General features: G+C 44.3%; 2 protein-coding genes across 2 annotated transcripts; one reads left to right on the forward strand and one right to left on the reverse strand.

Moving 5' to 3' along the window:
- The first annotated feature begins 541 nt into the window (after positions 1 to 541).
- pak6 (p21 (RAC1) activated kinase 6) lies at positions 542 to 6,900 on the forward strand. Its single transcript, XM_076108398.1, has 8 exons — positions 542 to 745; positions 2,143 to 2,808; positions 3,361 to 3,894; positions 4,696 to 4,829; positions 5,800 to 5,926; positions 6,006 to 6,131; positions 6,265 to 6,399; positions 6,733 to 6,900. The coding sequence occupies exons 1-8, from the start codon at positions 542 to 544 to the stop codon at positions 6,898 to 6,900; spliced, it is 2,094 nt and encodes a 697-aa protein (XP_075964513.1).
- A 1,625-nt stretch (positions 6,901 to 8,525) lies between these two features.
- ankrd63 (ankyrin repeat domain 63) lies at positions 8,526 to 11,092 on the reverse strand. The gene has a single exon (XM_076108454.1). It carries the CDS (start codon positions 10,373 to 10,375, stop codon positions 8,765 to 8,767), a length of 1,611 nt encoding a protein of 536 aa, XP_075964569.1. The 5' UTR covers positions 10,376 to 11,092; the 3' UTR covers positions 8,526 to 8,764.
- Positions 11,093 to 13,635: the final 2,543 nt, after the last annotated feature.

Below are 13,635 nucleotides of genomic sequence, written 5' to 3' on the forward strand. Positions count from 1 at the left end.
AGAGCGTGTTTGTGTCTGCGTGTTGTACTCATCCTGTTAATGCATTGAAAGCCTGTGGGCGCTGGCCAGCTCAGCCGCGTGCTCAGTGAAATGGCACAAAGAATGAATAAGCCTTGATTGACCAGATATCCTTCATTACACACGTGCTTACAAATCCATCCACTCTCCTTGGAGCCATTCTCACAGGCACACGTTTGTGACAGCCAACAAGACAGTCCAGGGACATACACAACCCAGACATGGAACAGCTTTTAGATGAACCATTTGAATATTTTCTCCCACGTGGAAAGATCCTCTGTTGTCAGATTGTATTTGAACACACTTGGTCCGAGAGTAGATCATAAAGGAGAGTGGTCAGTCTGTGGCAACATTGATTTGGTCACTGGGGCAGAAGAGATTTGCCAAAATTTCAAATGTCAAGATTACAGTGACTTGAACATGTGCTGTCTGTAATATTGAGTGCAGTTTATTAAAGGGTGAATTGTTTTCCCCTACAGGGTCATTTTGAAGCAGGCACGCTGTCGCCCTCGAGGACCTGAGGATGTTCCGCAAGAAGAAAAAGAAGAGGCCTGAGATATCAGCGCCCAAGAACTTTGAGCACCGTGTCCACACCTCATTTGACTGCAAGCGTGGCTGCTTTGTGGGCCTGCCGACGCAATGGCAGAGCCTGATAGAGAACCTGCGCAGACCCAAACCCATGGTGGACCCTTCCAGGATCACAGAGGTGGAGCTGAGGCCAAAGAAGGTACACCACACCTTCCACTCAGCTCTTCATTGCTCTTCTGACCTGACCTTTAACTGATCACTAATAACTAGCACACCATTGAACCAGGCACTCATTAAGCTAAAATCTCAGAGAGACTGATGCATAAAGATATGCTGCCTGTTGTATTGAGGCAGAAGTGACCTCCGGTGCTGCGAAGGAATCCTGATGTCTCAGAAAATGCCACAATCCTCTGATGACAACGTGGAAGGAAGGCATGCTCCCCTCCGCATCTTTTTGCTTTCATATCTATCATGGGGCTGGGCTGATGACCCTGCTGTGTACACTGACCGTACAATGTTGAATACTCAGAGGGGCCATAAGATTTATTACTCCACGCAGGCAATTATAACAGTGCATGGTGCCTTCCCACAGATGTCAAACAGAAGGGATGAAAAAGTGCAGGTACAGCAAAGGAAATACCAGTCAGTGATAGAGCCTGCAAATCGAAGGATTTCTGTCCTTCACGTAGCAAACATTCGATTCTGTTTGTCACCCTCCAGAAAAGAAATAGACATTTTAATTTAATTGATGCCCTGACGTGATTAATGCTGTTCAAAATGAGAACCATCATGTCAGCATCTAGGTCAGATTTGTGGTTTTAGGAGCGTTATCAAGAGGAGTGTGGTGTTACCCACACGAACTTTATAATGCAAAAAACAAAACATTTGGATGAAAATACAGATTATTGCTCTGAGGAAAAGAGGATGTGAGATTTGAAAAATTATGTTGTTTCAACTACAACATCTTCTAGAATAGGATATCTCACCAGGGCCATTATCACCTGCCATTCTCTCCTCTCAGAGAGGTGCTGCGGTGAGATGTCATCTGACCTCTGCCCCCTGTGCAGATGTAATGGCACCGAACCAGGGAAACAGGAGAGGCTGTTGACTGGCTGTGAACTGAACATGACTCTACCCTGAGAGTGACTGATGAGCTACCACACACTCTCGCATGCAGTTGCTACAATCTCGCTACTCTGGCAAAATATCTTAAGTTTGTCTGATCCTTTTCTGTCAGGGCAGGTTTGCCTTCGCATGCCTGCTATCTATGCATACCATCTGAAAGGTCATAGGAATGTTCTGAATTTTGCAACATAGGAACAGTTGTAGAAGCTCTGACTTTATAGTGCATCGCCCGATACATCTGCTTGGTATATTTAACAGCGTATTGTCAGAATGAGCCACTGGGGAAATGATTTAAGTCGTTGTGTCTGAAGAATGACAAAGATGTCAGATTACAGATTCTCAAGTCTAAATTTAACTCGCCTCTGAGCATTGATTATGTCACTCTCATTATTCCTTTCAGTCCAAATTCTTTCTATAATGTGATCATGGCAAGTGCAATGTGATAAAAGATAAACGCCTCTCCTCTTTCAGACCATTGTGCGGGGGAGCATGATCGGTCACGGAGACTACATCGCAGCCATGATCAGTGATATGAACCGTCTGTCTGTGACCAGTTCTAACTCTTTGAGGAAGAGCAGCCCCTCAGCCAGGAAGAGGGCCCAGTCACTGGGAAGGCTGGGGGAAGTGAACGAGGGAGACACTTACCAGTACGAGGGCCTGACCCAAGATGATGATGAAGACTACGAGGATGCGGGTCAAGACCAGTGGAGGGACAGGGCCAGGAACATCCACAGTGAAACCAACACCCCCTACTTGGGCATGAAAAGGAGCATCACTCTGCATCCAAATGGGATCTTACCAAAGGCCAAGTCTACATATGAAGTCAGCGTCAGCTCTCTGGAAGGACCCTCGCAACCGGTTCCGTCGCAGAACATCCCGGTGCTGAGTCACGGAGCTTATATGAGCGATGAGGTGGGCAGCCCTCAGGAGAGAGTGATATGGAAGAGAGAGTTCCAGCTTCCCAGGGGAGTGCCACCAAATCAGAGACCTATGGCTTGTTTTTACAGCCCGGCTATGACTGTACAGCAGCCTCATAGCGATCAAGCGACAGTCACCACGGAGTTTCGGCCCAACGTACCGATGTACATGCACCCCCAGAACAGCCCCGGGAGGCCGTTCTCCTCTTATGACCTGAAAGTAAGTCTGACATTACAACAGTTTCTTTGCACATCTTTGTGGCCATTAAGTGCACAGATAATACATTATTCATAGAATACACAATTTATGCATATTTTTGCTAACGTTATGCACATCATATTACTAGGACTAGTTTGTGCATGAGCTCTGAATCCATTGAATATTAGTTTTTTTGTCAAGCAATCATTTTCAAGCTGAGGTTGTAGAAACTTTAGTGAGGCAGCATATTGATTGGATTTACACTAAAGGTGATTAAAACTGGGTTTGACTATTTTATTTGATTCTAGAGTTAAAATGTGAAATGTGGGTTTAAAGTGCCAGTGGGGTTATAAAAGTTGAGAGATGGTGTGTTTGGCAAGATCTCAGCGGGACACTCGGGTTCTATAGCACCATCTTTACATGGGTCATATCAGGTGAAGAGGATGCAGAGTGAGAGGGAAGGACTTGATTTACATTCACTTTTAAAGCAGGTCTTGAACCCCAGGCAGGCGGCCAACTCTCTTTCAGCTCTCTGCCTTAATGTTCTTCACCCTTTTCTCTTTTATCGTTCAGGCAGAGTCGGCAGTGAGGTACCTCTCCGGCTTCCTGCCCACTGGCAACAGCAGTCCTCTTGTCGGCGGCATCAGACCTCAGCGAACTGTGCGCTCCTCGGCTAGCTACACGCTGGGACTGTCTCCTAACATGGGGCTGAGGCCCAATGGGCCTGACCCCTTCCTCAGACACTCTGGATGCCTCAATCCTCCCTACCCCCGGCAAGACAGCCCTTCCCAGCCTCGACCCTCCCCTACAGGCTCACTAGCCACCAGTCCTCCAGGCACATGCTCCCCTGCTTTCAGGCCCCCACAACATCCTTCACCCAGACCACCACCAGACCCACCAAAGGTGACCCATGAACAGTTTAAGGCGGCCCTGCAGATGGTGGTAGACAAGGGTGATCCACGGTCCTACCTGGAGAACTTTGTGAAGATTGGGGAGGGCTCAACTGGGGTAGTGTGTATCGCTACAGAGAAGCACAGTGGCAGGCAGGTGGCGGTGAAGATGATGGACTTGCGGCGGCAGCAGAGGAGAGAGTTGCTCTTTAATGAGGTACAACATCCAAATACGTACAAAGTGATTCCCAAAAACAAACTGCACAAATCTCCAACAAACAATGCATTCAAGGTTACAGCAACACATTTGAGGATTCAGGTTTGCTATTCTTTGCGGTCTAGCATGTAAGGAATAATTTAAGTTTATTTCAACTCAGCGTGGCTCTATGGCTCGTGCTTACTTCGCACTCGCCACCTTCGTTGTAAACAAGGACTTGCACTGAACAACATATCTCGAAACAAGCTGTGTGATTCTCCTACAGCTTTTCCATTAAACATGATTTCAGTATTCAACTTTTAAAATGCTCGTCTCCACCTGGAGCATTGATGTTGGCTTTTTTTCCCCCTACATCTCTACAACACAGATGGCAAGTGCCAGTTAGCATGACCCATTGAGTCATAATAGCCACATTATTGGAAGTGTGTCAGGTTGAAATAAACCAGACTTTTCCATAAATGCTTAGAGGGGTACTCCATTGATTTTACACATTTACACACTTTAGTTTGCCCGTCTACTGCTTGTACAGTTGTAAAATATCTTCTGTGGCTCTGGAGGGAGCTAAAGTTTGTGAAAATAACCCCTGATTATGCTATCTGGGATATCTCGGCTTAGGCTCGGAGAAATTGAAAGATGTGGGTGTTTGCCAAACCGAATTAGAGCCTGATCAATACTAAAGAGTAAAAGTCAGGATATTTTTGACTCTGCAGCACCAGCTTTGTCTCCTAACTTTATAAAAGGTCTACACTAACTATGTCTCTGAAGATGTTGGTACTATAGTGAATGTTTTTCTTGTTGCAGGTGGTCATCATGAGGGACTATCAGCACAGAAATGTGGTGGAGATGTTTAAGTCAGCCCTGGTGGAGGAGGAGCTGTGGGTTATCATGGAGTACCTGCAAGGTGGAGCACTGACCAACATTGTGTCTGAAACTAGGTAAAGGCACCAAGAGATCATCTTGGTCCATCTTAAGAAAGCTGCACTGGTGCATTTCTGTTTGGTTGTGATATCATCTTTTGGTAACTAAATCAACCACAAGGGGGTAGTGTGGTATCGACTGCTGAGTGATCAGTGTTGATACTAGCAGCACCAAGACTCAAAAAGATTGTCACTCATCCCTCTCTCTCACCCGATGTCTGCTGCTTTCCTCTTAGGAAAAGTAATAATTCAATGACATAATCGAATACATGCATGTTAAGATGCCATGTGGAAAGGCAATTGTGGTTGAGGATTTGATTCCTTGATGCCGTCACATTTTCCAGTAGTGCATGCATCAAAGAAAAAGGAAAACATATCGACCAGGAGAAGGGAGTAGAATTTTGTCAGGCCGGATTTTCTTTGTGCCGTCAATGTATGATCATAACAGATGGCTGGCATGATCTCCATGGGATGACAGCAGGGTTAGATCGCTTGACTTAAAAGGGATGAAAAAATGTCTCTCAAGCAAGATGGCATATAAAATGAGCCAACTGTCACAGCCACCGTTTGTCAAAGATAATCAGTATATTGACAGGACAATCAAGAATAAGGGGTATTTTACCTCTGTTTTTCCTGGACACAGTCTGGTGTCAAATGATCTATTTAGACTCATTAAAGTCTCCCTAAATAAAAGAAGAAGACTTACTGCTTAAATTACAGCAGGAAGTATACAGCACTCTGTTAGGTAAATCTCACCTTGTGTTTTCAGTGGGCACAGGACCTTGCTTGCCGTTTGAGAATGAACATGTTTTGTTGGTCATTCTGCTGTGTGGGAGTTGTTGTTTTGAACCTTCCCCTTTTTATCGTTGCCCTTAATGCGAGGTGATTCATGGGTTTCAACTTTCTCAGCTGTTGATTTGTCGTAACTCTTAATGGGAAAGTGTGAAATGTTAATGTAAAATCTGTTTGCGTGTGCGTTATCCTGCAGGCTGAGTGAAGAGCAGATTGCCACAGTGTGTGAAGCTGTTCTGCAAGCCCTGGCCTATCTGCATTCACAGGGAGTCATCCACAGAGACATCAAGAGCGATTCTATACTACTCACATTAGACGGAAGGGTAAGATATTGTGTTACTCTTTCTTTCTTTTCTGTTTTTCGCTATCTTGATCGTAAGGTCTTTCTCTTGTTCCCCCCAGGTCAAGCTGTCAGACTTTGGCTTCTGTGCTCAGATCAGCAAGGACATCCCTAAAAGGAAATCTTTAGTGGGAACACCCTATTGGATGGCTCCCGAGGTCATCTCCAAATCACCATATGGCACTGAGGTGAGGAGGGCCACATTCAAATGCACTCATGCTGAATAACAACGGTGATCTCTCTCATGTGGCGTAAATGCCAACAGAGGCAATCTCTGCTGTAAGATCTGTAACATAATTTACATGTGGGATCCTGCACCAGGTGGATGTTTGGTCGATGGGTATCATGGTGGTGGAGATGGTGGATGGAGAGCCCCCGTACTTCAGTGAAACCCCTGTAGCAGCTATGAAGAGACTGAGGGATGAGCTGGCTCCTACTGTGCGAAATGTCAGCCAGGTACAAGAACAGACAGACATACCTGCAAAACTAATAATATTCCCGTCATCCTCAGCTGTGCTTGTACACTGTACACTGGGTTTAGCGCTAATAAGCAAATGTTAGCATGCTGATATACCAAATTAGGACTGTGGACCTGCTAAACATTATCGTGATACAACATTATCAACAACAATATCTGATACGACACTCACATTTTCATTGTGAGCATGGTAGCATATCGCTGTACCTAAGCACAGTCTCACAGAGCCAGTAGTTTAATTATTGTAACAAATAACTACCGCAGCAATTCATTGGTGTTGAAGTATATGTACCTATTGCTCTCTGGTCCAGATCTCCCCCGTTCTAAAGGACTTCCTGGACCGTATGCTGACTCGGGACCCCTTTGAGCGGGCCACCGCCACTGACTTGCTGGAGCACCCCTTCCTGTTGCAGAGCGGCTCACCTCAGTGCCTGGTTCCACTGGTGGAGCAGTACCGCAAGCGCATGTCCCGTTGCTGACCCCGTGGGGCTCCCGCTACCCAACACCCACCTTCAGTCTGACCTGAACAGGCGAGGACCAGCACCGGGGTCCAACTCTAGCACCCTAGCCAACGGGAGATCAGCTCCAGGGAAAGCAGACCCAGACAGCATGTTGCTGCCAGAGTGATGGTGGCAGGACGGCAAGTTTGGTTGACAGACACCGCATGGTCTCAGGCATGAGAGAAGCACTTTAGGAGTGAGATAAAGGCAGCATGCAGTTCCTCACCTCTCAACCGAATATTGATTGGCTTACTGTTACATTCAGTGGGATTCAACGCAACACAACATGGTGCATATCAGCTGAGAGCAAAAATCAATATTCCATGTAACTATATGTAATGAACATGCACTACTCTAAAGATCCTTTCTAGTGTTCATAGTGGGCATTATTGCTAGCAGTGTAAAGCTTATGAAGCTGTTAGGCTCCACACCACAGTAGCTCATTGTGACATTATTAAGGAAGAATGAAGTTACCTCTGCACACTCACACTCTCTGTTGTGGAAACATGACAACAACCTGGTCAGTACACTCTACAAACACTGACTATTAACAGTAGACTATTTGCATGGCCAAATGGAGGCACACCTGGCCTGATGTGAATGCTTGAATATGTACCAAACTGGGACGTGAAAGACAATTCTCCGTTATTAGCATAATAAATGGGTAGATGAAAGCCCAGCTGCTACTATTGGGCTATTGGAACATCACCAGTACCATATTTGTCTTTTTCATATTTATTCTTTATTTCCAAAAGGTGTCGTGGGTTGTTTGTATGATGTGAATTGCAAATAAGGTTTCATTATTAAGTATGGACTTGAAACATACGCAGATAAATTAATAATGTAAATACAAATACTGAATATTAGGTCATTGTACCTGCTGATCTACTGCAGTAAATTATATGAGATGAATTTAAAATTCTACTTTTCTTTACTGAAATGTGAGTGTATAGTTGTATGTATGTGTGCATGTGTGTGCGTGAGCACATGAGCACATGGATGTGTGTGAGGGGACATCTCAGTGTTTGCTTCTGATACAACCCTCTTTGTATTGTGACGGACTTTTTAAAAATCACAAGACGTGTGTGTTGCTCCTCCAGAAGATGTGTATGACTGTATTTGCATTTGTTTGCCTAGATAAAGCACACAGGCCTGGCATGTGATGCTGCAGGACGTTCACCTGCTGAGAGACACTTTGCACATAGTCTTTGTATTCTGACACGGATACATGTTGACGTGTTTCATGTATTTCTATCTCTGTGTGGATCATACATGAAAAAGAGAATTACACATTTTAATTTTGTATAAATCAATAAATGATGCATATTGATTCGGAATTCATATTATCCTGCATTTTCCATCACTCACACTCACTCACACACATACGCATGCATGAACACTGGTGTTTTCAAGTATTTATTAGGTATTCAGCTTGAATCCTACAGTACACAATCAGTGAATATGTTTAAGCAAAATACATACACTATTTCTTATAAACACATAAGCAATATCAAATACATTTAATTCCAGACAATATAAATCATATATATATACATATGTGAAACAAAAATAATAATTTTCAGTGACTCACAGACTGATGATCTCTTAATTTATAAATTATTTAAAATATAGATTAGCAAAATTGTATGTATGCAATTGAACACTTAGCTTTAAAACCTCTTGATTTTATTGATAAACACTGAAAAAATGAATGAACTGCAACATAAGCAAAAGATTAGTATTTCCTCTGAATTAATAAAACATATCACCAAGCAATCAAACTGCGTTGTCAGAATTTTTGAGCGCTGTAAAAATGTCCCTATTAGCCAGACATTGTGTTATTCTAATCGAGGGCGGACTGAGATGAGCAGCTTTCAAACTCACACTTCACACCACTGATGCTGTCAACGCTCGGCTGGCTGTTGACCTGCTGGTGTGTGTGAGAGAAAGGGAAAGTTTCGGAGCGGGAAATCCGCCCTCGGCCGTTTGAGGAGCCAGCCGAACAGTCTATCACCAACCTCATGAACTCTGGTGCGGTAAATCGACGCAGCAGTCTGGTCCCAAGGCCCATGAACCCCGGCGTACGGTTTGGGATCTTCCCGGTCTCCATCTCCTCTCTGGCAAACAGCAGTTTGTTGTGTCTGCCGGTCGAGCCAAAGCTTCCCCTCTTCTGCTGCTCTCTTCTGCTTGATGTAGCTATGTCATTCGTCTCTTCTCTCTGTGATTTGACAGTCTCATCGAGTGCTCTCACGGGCTGACTCTTGCCGTTTAAAAGAGGTTTTGGCGCTGAGACCTTTTTGTCAGCATCATTTGTCAGGCCCCGGGTGTTCCCTTGACATTCCGTCTTGTCTATCAGGCATCTCTCATCCTGTAGCGATCCTCTCTTTAATTTGCTGGCTGACAGGTTGATGTCGCATACATCACCCTGATAGGACTGCTTTCTGCTGCTCAGAAGGTCCAGGTTAAATGACTTTGCTTTTCCCCAGAGAGGAAAACTTACTGGTGTTTGCTCCTGGAGTCCAGTGTCTCGGCTGACATCTTTCTGGCTTGGCTCAAGCAGAGAGTTCAGTGTTTTAGGTTTTGGCTCTCTACGCTGGCAGTTCTGCAGTTGTTTGGCAGTGAAGAGATTGCTGTGATCCTCCTCAATCTTGCTTTTCTCTATCTGAGGAGGCAGAGCCCAGCTGTGGCGATGGTTGTCGTCTTGAGACTGGCTCCTGGGGCATCTGAAGCGGTTCCAAAGCCCACGGCTGTCTCCAATCTTCAGCTGTCTCTGAAATACCCCAGGCAGTTGGTCTTCATTGTTACTCAGCTGCTTGGAGAACCTCTCCAGAACATGCCTTGGGAGCCTGTTAGGCAGCCGACACTCTCCTTCACCGATGGTACCTGAATCAGCAGGTGGATCATCTGTGGCAACACTCCTCCTGCAAGGAAAGTTCAGAATCTGCACACACTGGTTGTGTCCAAAAAATTTGGCCACCTCGATGGCGGAATGACCAGCATTATTGGCTCTGTCCAGCCTCAGTCCCAGTCTTTTGAAAGCCCGGACCAGGAACTCCAGAACCTGGTTGTGCCCAGAAAAGGCAGCATACATCAGAGCGCTGTTACCCCAGGCATCAAAGACTTCTGGGTCAGCATTGAACTGCACTAGAAGCTTGACCATGTCCAGGTGACCCATCTCACAGGCATGGCTCAGGGCAGTCCGACCGTCCTCATCCTGGCAGTTAACATCAGCACCTTTCTCCAGCAGAAGCCGGGTGAACTTGGCCCTGGTACCGGGGTCTTGCAGGCAAACCGCGAACATGAGCGGGGTGCGGTTGTTTTCTGTCTTAGAGTTGATGATCCGTCCGTCCAAAGCGTCCAGGATGAAGCGTGCAAGGTGAACTTTACCACCGTGCATGGCATCAAGGAAGGTCTTGGTGCCAGAGCCCTGGCGTAAATCTTTCGGCCGCATCATTCTTGAACAGCTACTTGAGGAGCTGAGCCAAGACAGAAGGTGACAAATCTGGAGAGAAAGTGTGCAGCAAGTTCTCAGAGATTCTCCGTGTTGACAGTGAGTGCATTTACCTCAGAGTAAGACTCAGAGAGGAGCTGCCAGTGTTTTTATACCTCCCTCTCCACATGCCCTCCCCACGTTGCCTAGGAAACAAACGTCTGAGGACCATTATGCAGTGGCAGCATCCATTCAGCCCGAGCACGCTCTGCCTGGAGAGACATGTATGCTATTTGAACAGAATAATTACTCAAAGAGAAAAACATGGCCTTTGCTTTTCTGTGAGGTCTGAAAGGTTAACTCAGATGCCCCACTTTTGCTTTTCTTTGATGCAAATTAGCTTAATTAACAAATTCCTGCTGCTAAGATTATAATAATGATAATAATCCAATATAGAAAATGACAGCATTTTAGGAAACCTATGAACAGGGCATTGTGTTGAGTCCCATTTCAAGACAATACTGTTATCAGGACTCTCACCAAAGGTTAGAAGGAAAATTAACATTTTGATTTTTTTTCTTGCCAATATGCCTCTTATTAAATGCAGCATCCATCCTCCACCCTGTGGTTCTGCTTGCATTTTGCTTCAACCACAAATCATAATCCAGTGCAAATTCAAGTTGTTTATCGCATCTTTTGCCAAGGCTTTGTGTGCAAAAAAGCAAAAAGGACCCCTTTTGACAGCTGTTTCTCCTCCACAAGAATTTCATTTTAATTGCTAATATAAATCTCAGCAGGGCTAAAACTGTGCCAAACAGTAGAGGTGAGAGAAACATTGCCGGGGTTCAACCTTTCTCACTGTTCACCATCCGGCTTCATCAACCCCTCAGCGGGTCCTTTATGCAGCACCGAGAGCCATTCAGTCATCTAAACATGGCTGATATTCATCAACAGAACGACACTTCCTCCTGGGTGTCTTACAGTCTATTCTGGGCTATTCTGTATACTGACATATCTTTTTCATCATAAAGAAATATCTCAGCCACATCTTTTTATCATAAGGTCATATAATGGCTACTTCTCAGTAGGCTTAAATTCTTATAATGCCAGAGATGCCACTCTAGATTTAGCTTCACAATGCCTGGATCCACAGCTGTTATGTGCTCAGGATTAATTCTCTGCCTTCAAAGCATATATATATACAGTATATACAGTATATCCATAGGAAGGAAGTCGTACCTCAATCCAGATAATACAAAGGTAAAAATGAATAAATAATAGAAGTAGACCTATGAGATGAATGGAACATAAAGCTCTGTTTGTGATTAAACAAGATTAAGAGTCTACAGCCCTGTTGGCAGCTCTGTGAGGCCGGACTGATGTGAAGTGTCACTTTGAGCTAAAAGCTAATGTCAGACATTAACAATGCTAACATGGTGTTAAGATGGCTTAATGTTTACCATCTTGGCCCATCTTCATTCAGCCTGTTATAGCACGCTAAAGACACTGAATGCCTGTGCCAAATTTCATGGCAAGCCATGTTCATGACTCAAAAGTGTGAACCTCATGGTGGCGCCAGAGGAAAATTCAGGAAACACTAGAGTCATTAGGATTCATCCTCTTAGGATCATGAATGTCCAAACAAAATGTCTTGGCAGTCCATCTAATAGTTGTTGAGATATTTCAGTCGGGACGAAAACGGTCCGACCGACCAACAGACCAACATGGCCATCCTTAGAGCCGCACCATCTTTGTGTGGCTTATAAATCAATTATTATATGTATAGCACTTGTTTACAGTCTACTGTTTTTCTGCAGCAACCCTCTCATTCCTCATCATCCCAAAAGGTATTTACCTGGGTTGGAATATTGTGTGAAAGCTGTCAGAGTAAACTGAACTAAAATTCATGTTCTCGGAATAATCTTGCAGTGATGGACACATGGTGCATTATACTGCTGGATAATAGAAGGTCACGGTCTATTATTGCCCAGCAATAAAGTTTTATGTATGCTGAGCTATTCAAATGATGCCTAAACGTACAACCACTACCACCGCTATAGCTGTACCTTTTACACAGAGATGGGTCCATGGATGCATATCGATAATGTCATATTCTGACCCTGTAGTATAACAGAATATCATGACGGAAATGACTGTTGGACTATAGGGGCTGAGAATGTCCCAGATGGCAGTCATCCAGTTTTGGTGATCATGGTCCCAATTTAGCCTTGTCTTTGAGATTTTAGCTGAAGTGTATTAAAGGGTAGATCCTGGTCTTCTGAGATTATAGCCCATCCACTTTAAGATACTTTGTGTGTACAGAGATGTCAATTAGCACACTGCTGTTGTACTGAGCTGTTCATTAAATTCTTTGTGGTCATCGTGTTAGTTTGAATGAGTCGCACCATTCTGCGCCAATCTCTCACATGTCAAGCAGTCAGACAATCACATTCAAAGCCTCTTGCTGCAGATCATGCGCCTTGTCATCTTAATATTTAATGTAACAATAACTGAACCTCTTGACCTCATTTGCATGCTTTATCTATACCAAAGTTGCATTGTGCTCTTTAGTTTTTAGACTTTCAAGACATTCAAATCATTACTGCCGAGTGGATGTAGTCTTTTATGTGTAACATTCATGTTGATCAAGTATCACACCACAGGTTCTTGACTGTGACTGTGGAAATAATTAACATACATCCCGCTTTCCATACCAAGTAGGTTATGCTAATGGTATAACTCTGCCTGTCTTCTACACAGGAGATTAAATGTATGCTGACAAAATCATGAAAACAAGACTCCCGCATCAGCTCAGTCCTATAGCATTACTTGAAGGGTAAATGTAGAGCAAAACGGCGGAGGACACCTCTCGGATAAAACTGACGACATTGAGTGTTGCACCGAGCTTGATAACACTTCTTATTAGATGTTCCAGGTTGAGCACTCTGAGACTTTGGGTGCTTTTTCAGAGGACAGTTCATACAGAAATAGATTTGAGCCGCCTGGACTGTATGCATCCTCGCAGGCAGGTCGAGAGCTACACTTGAGTTATTGTGTTGGCCCTTTTATCAAATCTTTGTGCTTCATATTTTTTAAATCAAAATCCAATAATCTTTTCTTCCTGTAAAACAAAATATTACGTGTGCTTACGTAAGCTACCGACCAATTCCAAACAATAATATCATGACATCCATTCATCGATCAATCTGCAACTTTTAACGACAAAGACGGTGTGTGTGTGGTTGTCACAGTCCCCCTTCAATGGGCAACTCTGTAGGAACACC

Source organism: Anarhichas minor, unplaced genomic scaffold (genome assembly GCF_050575085.1).
Source record: "Anarhichas minor isolate MPS153535 unplaced genomic scaffold, ASM5057508v1 ptg000040l, whole genome shotgun sequence".
Lineage (NCBI taxonomy): Eukaryota > Metazoa > Chordata > Actinopteri > Perciformes > Anarhichadidae > Anarhichas > Anarhichas minor.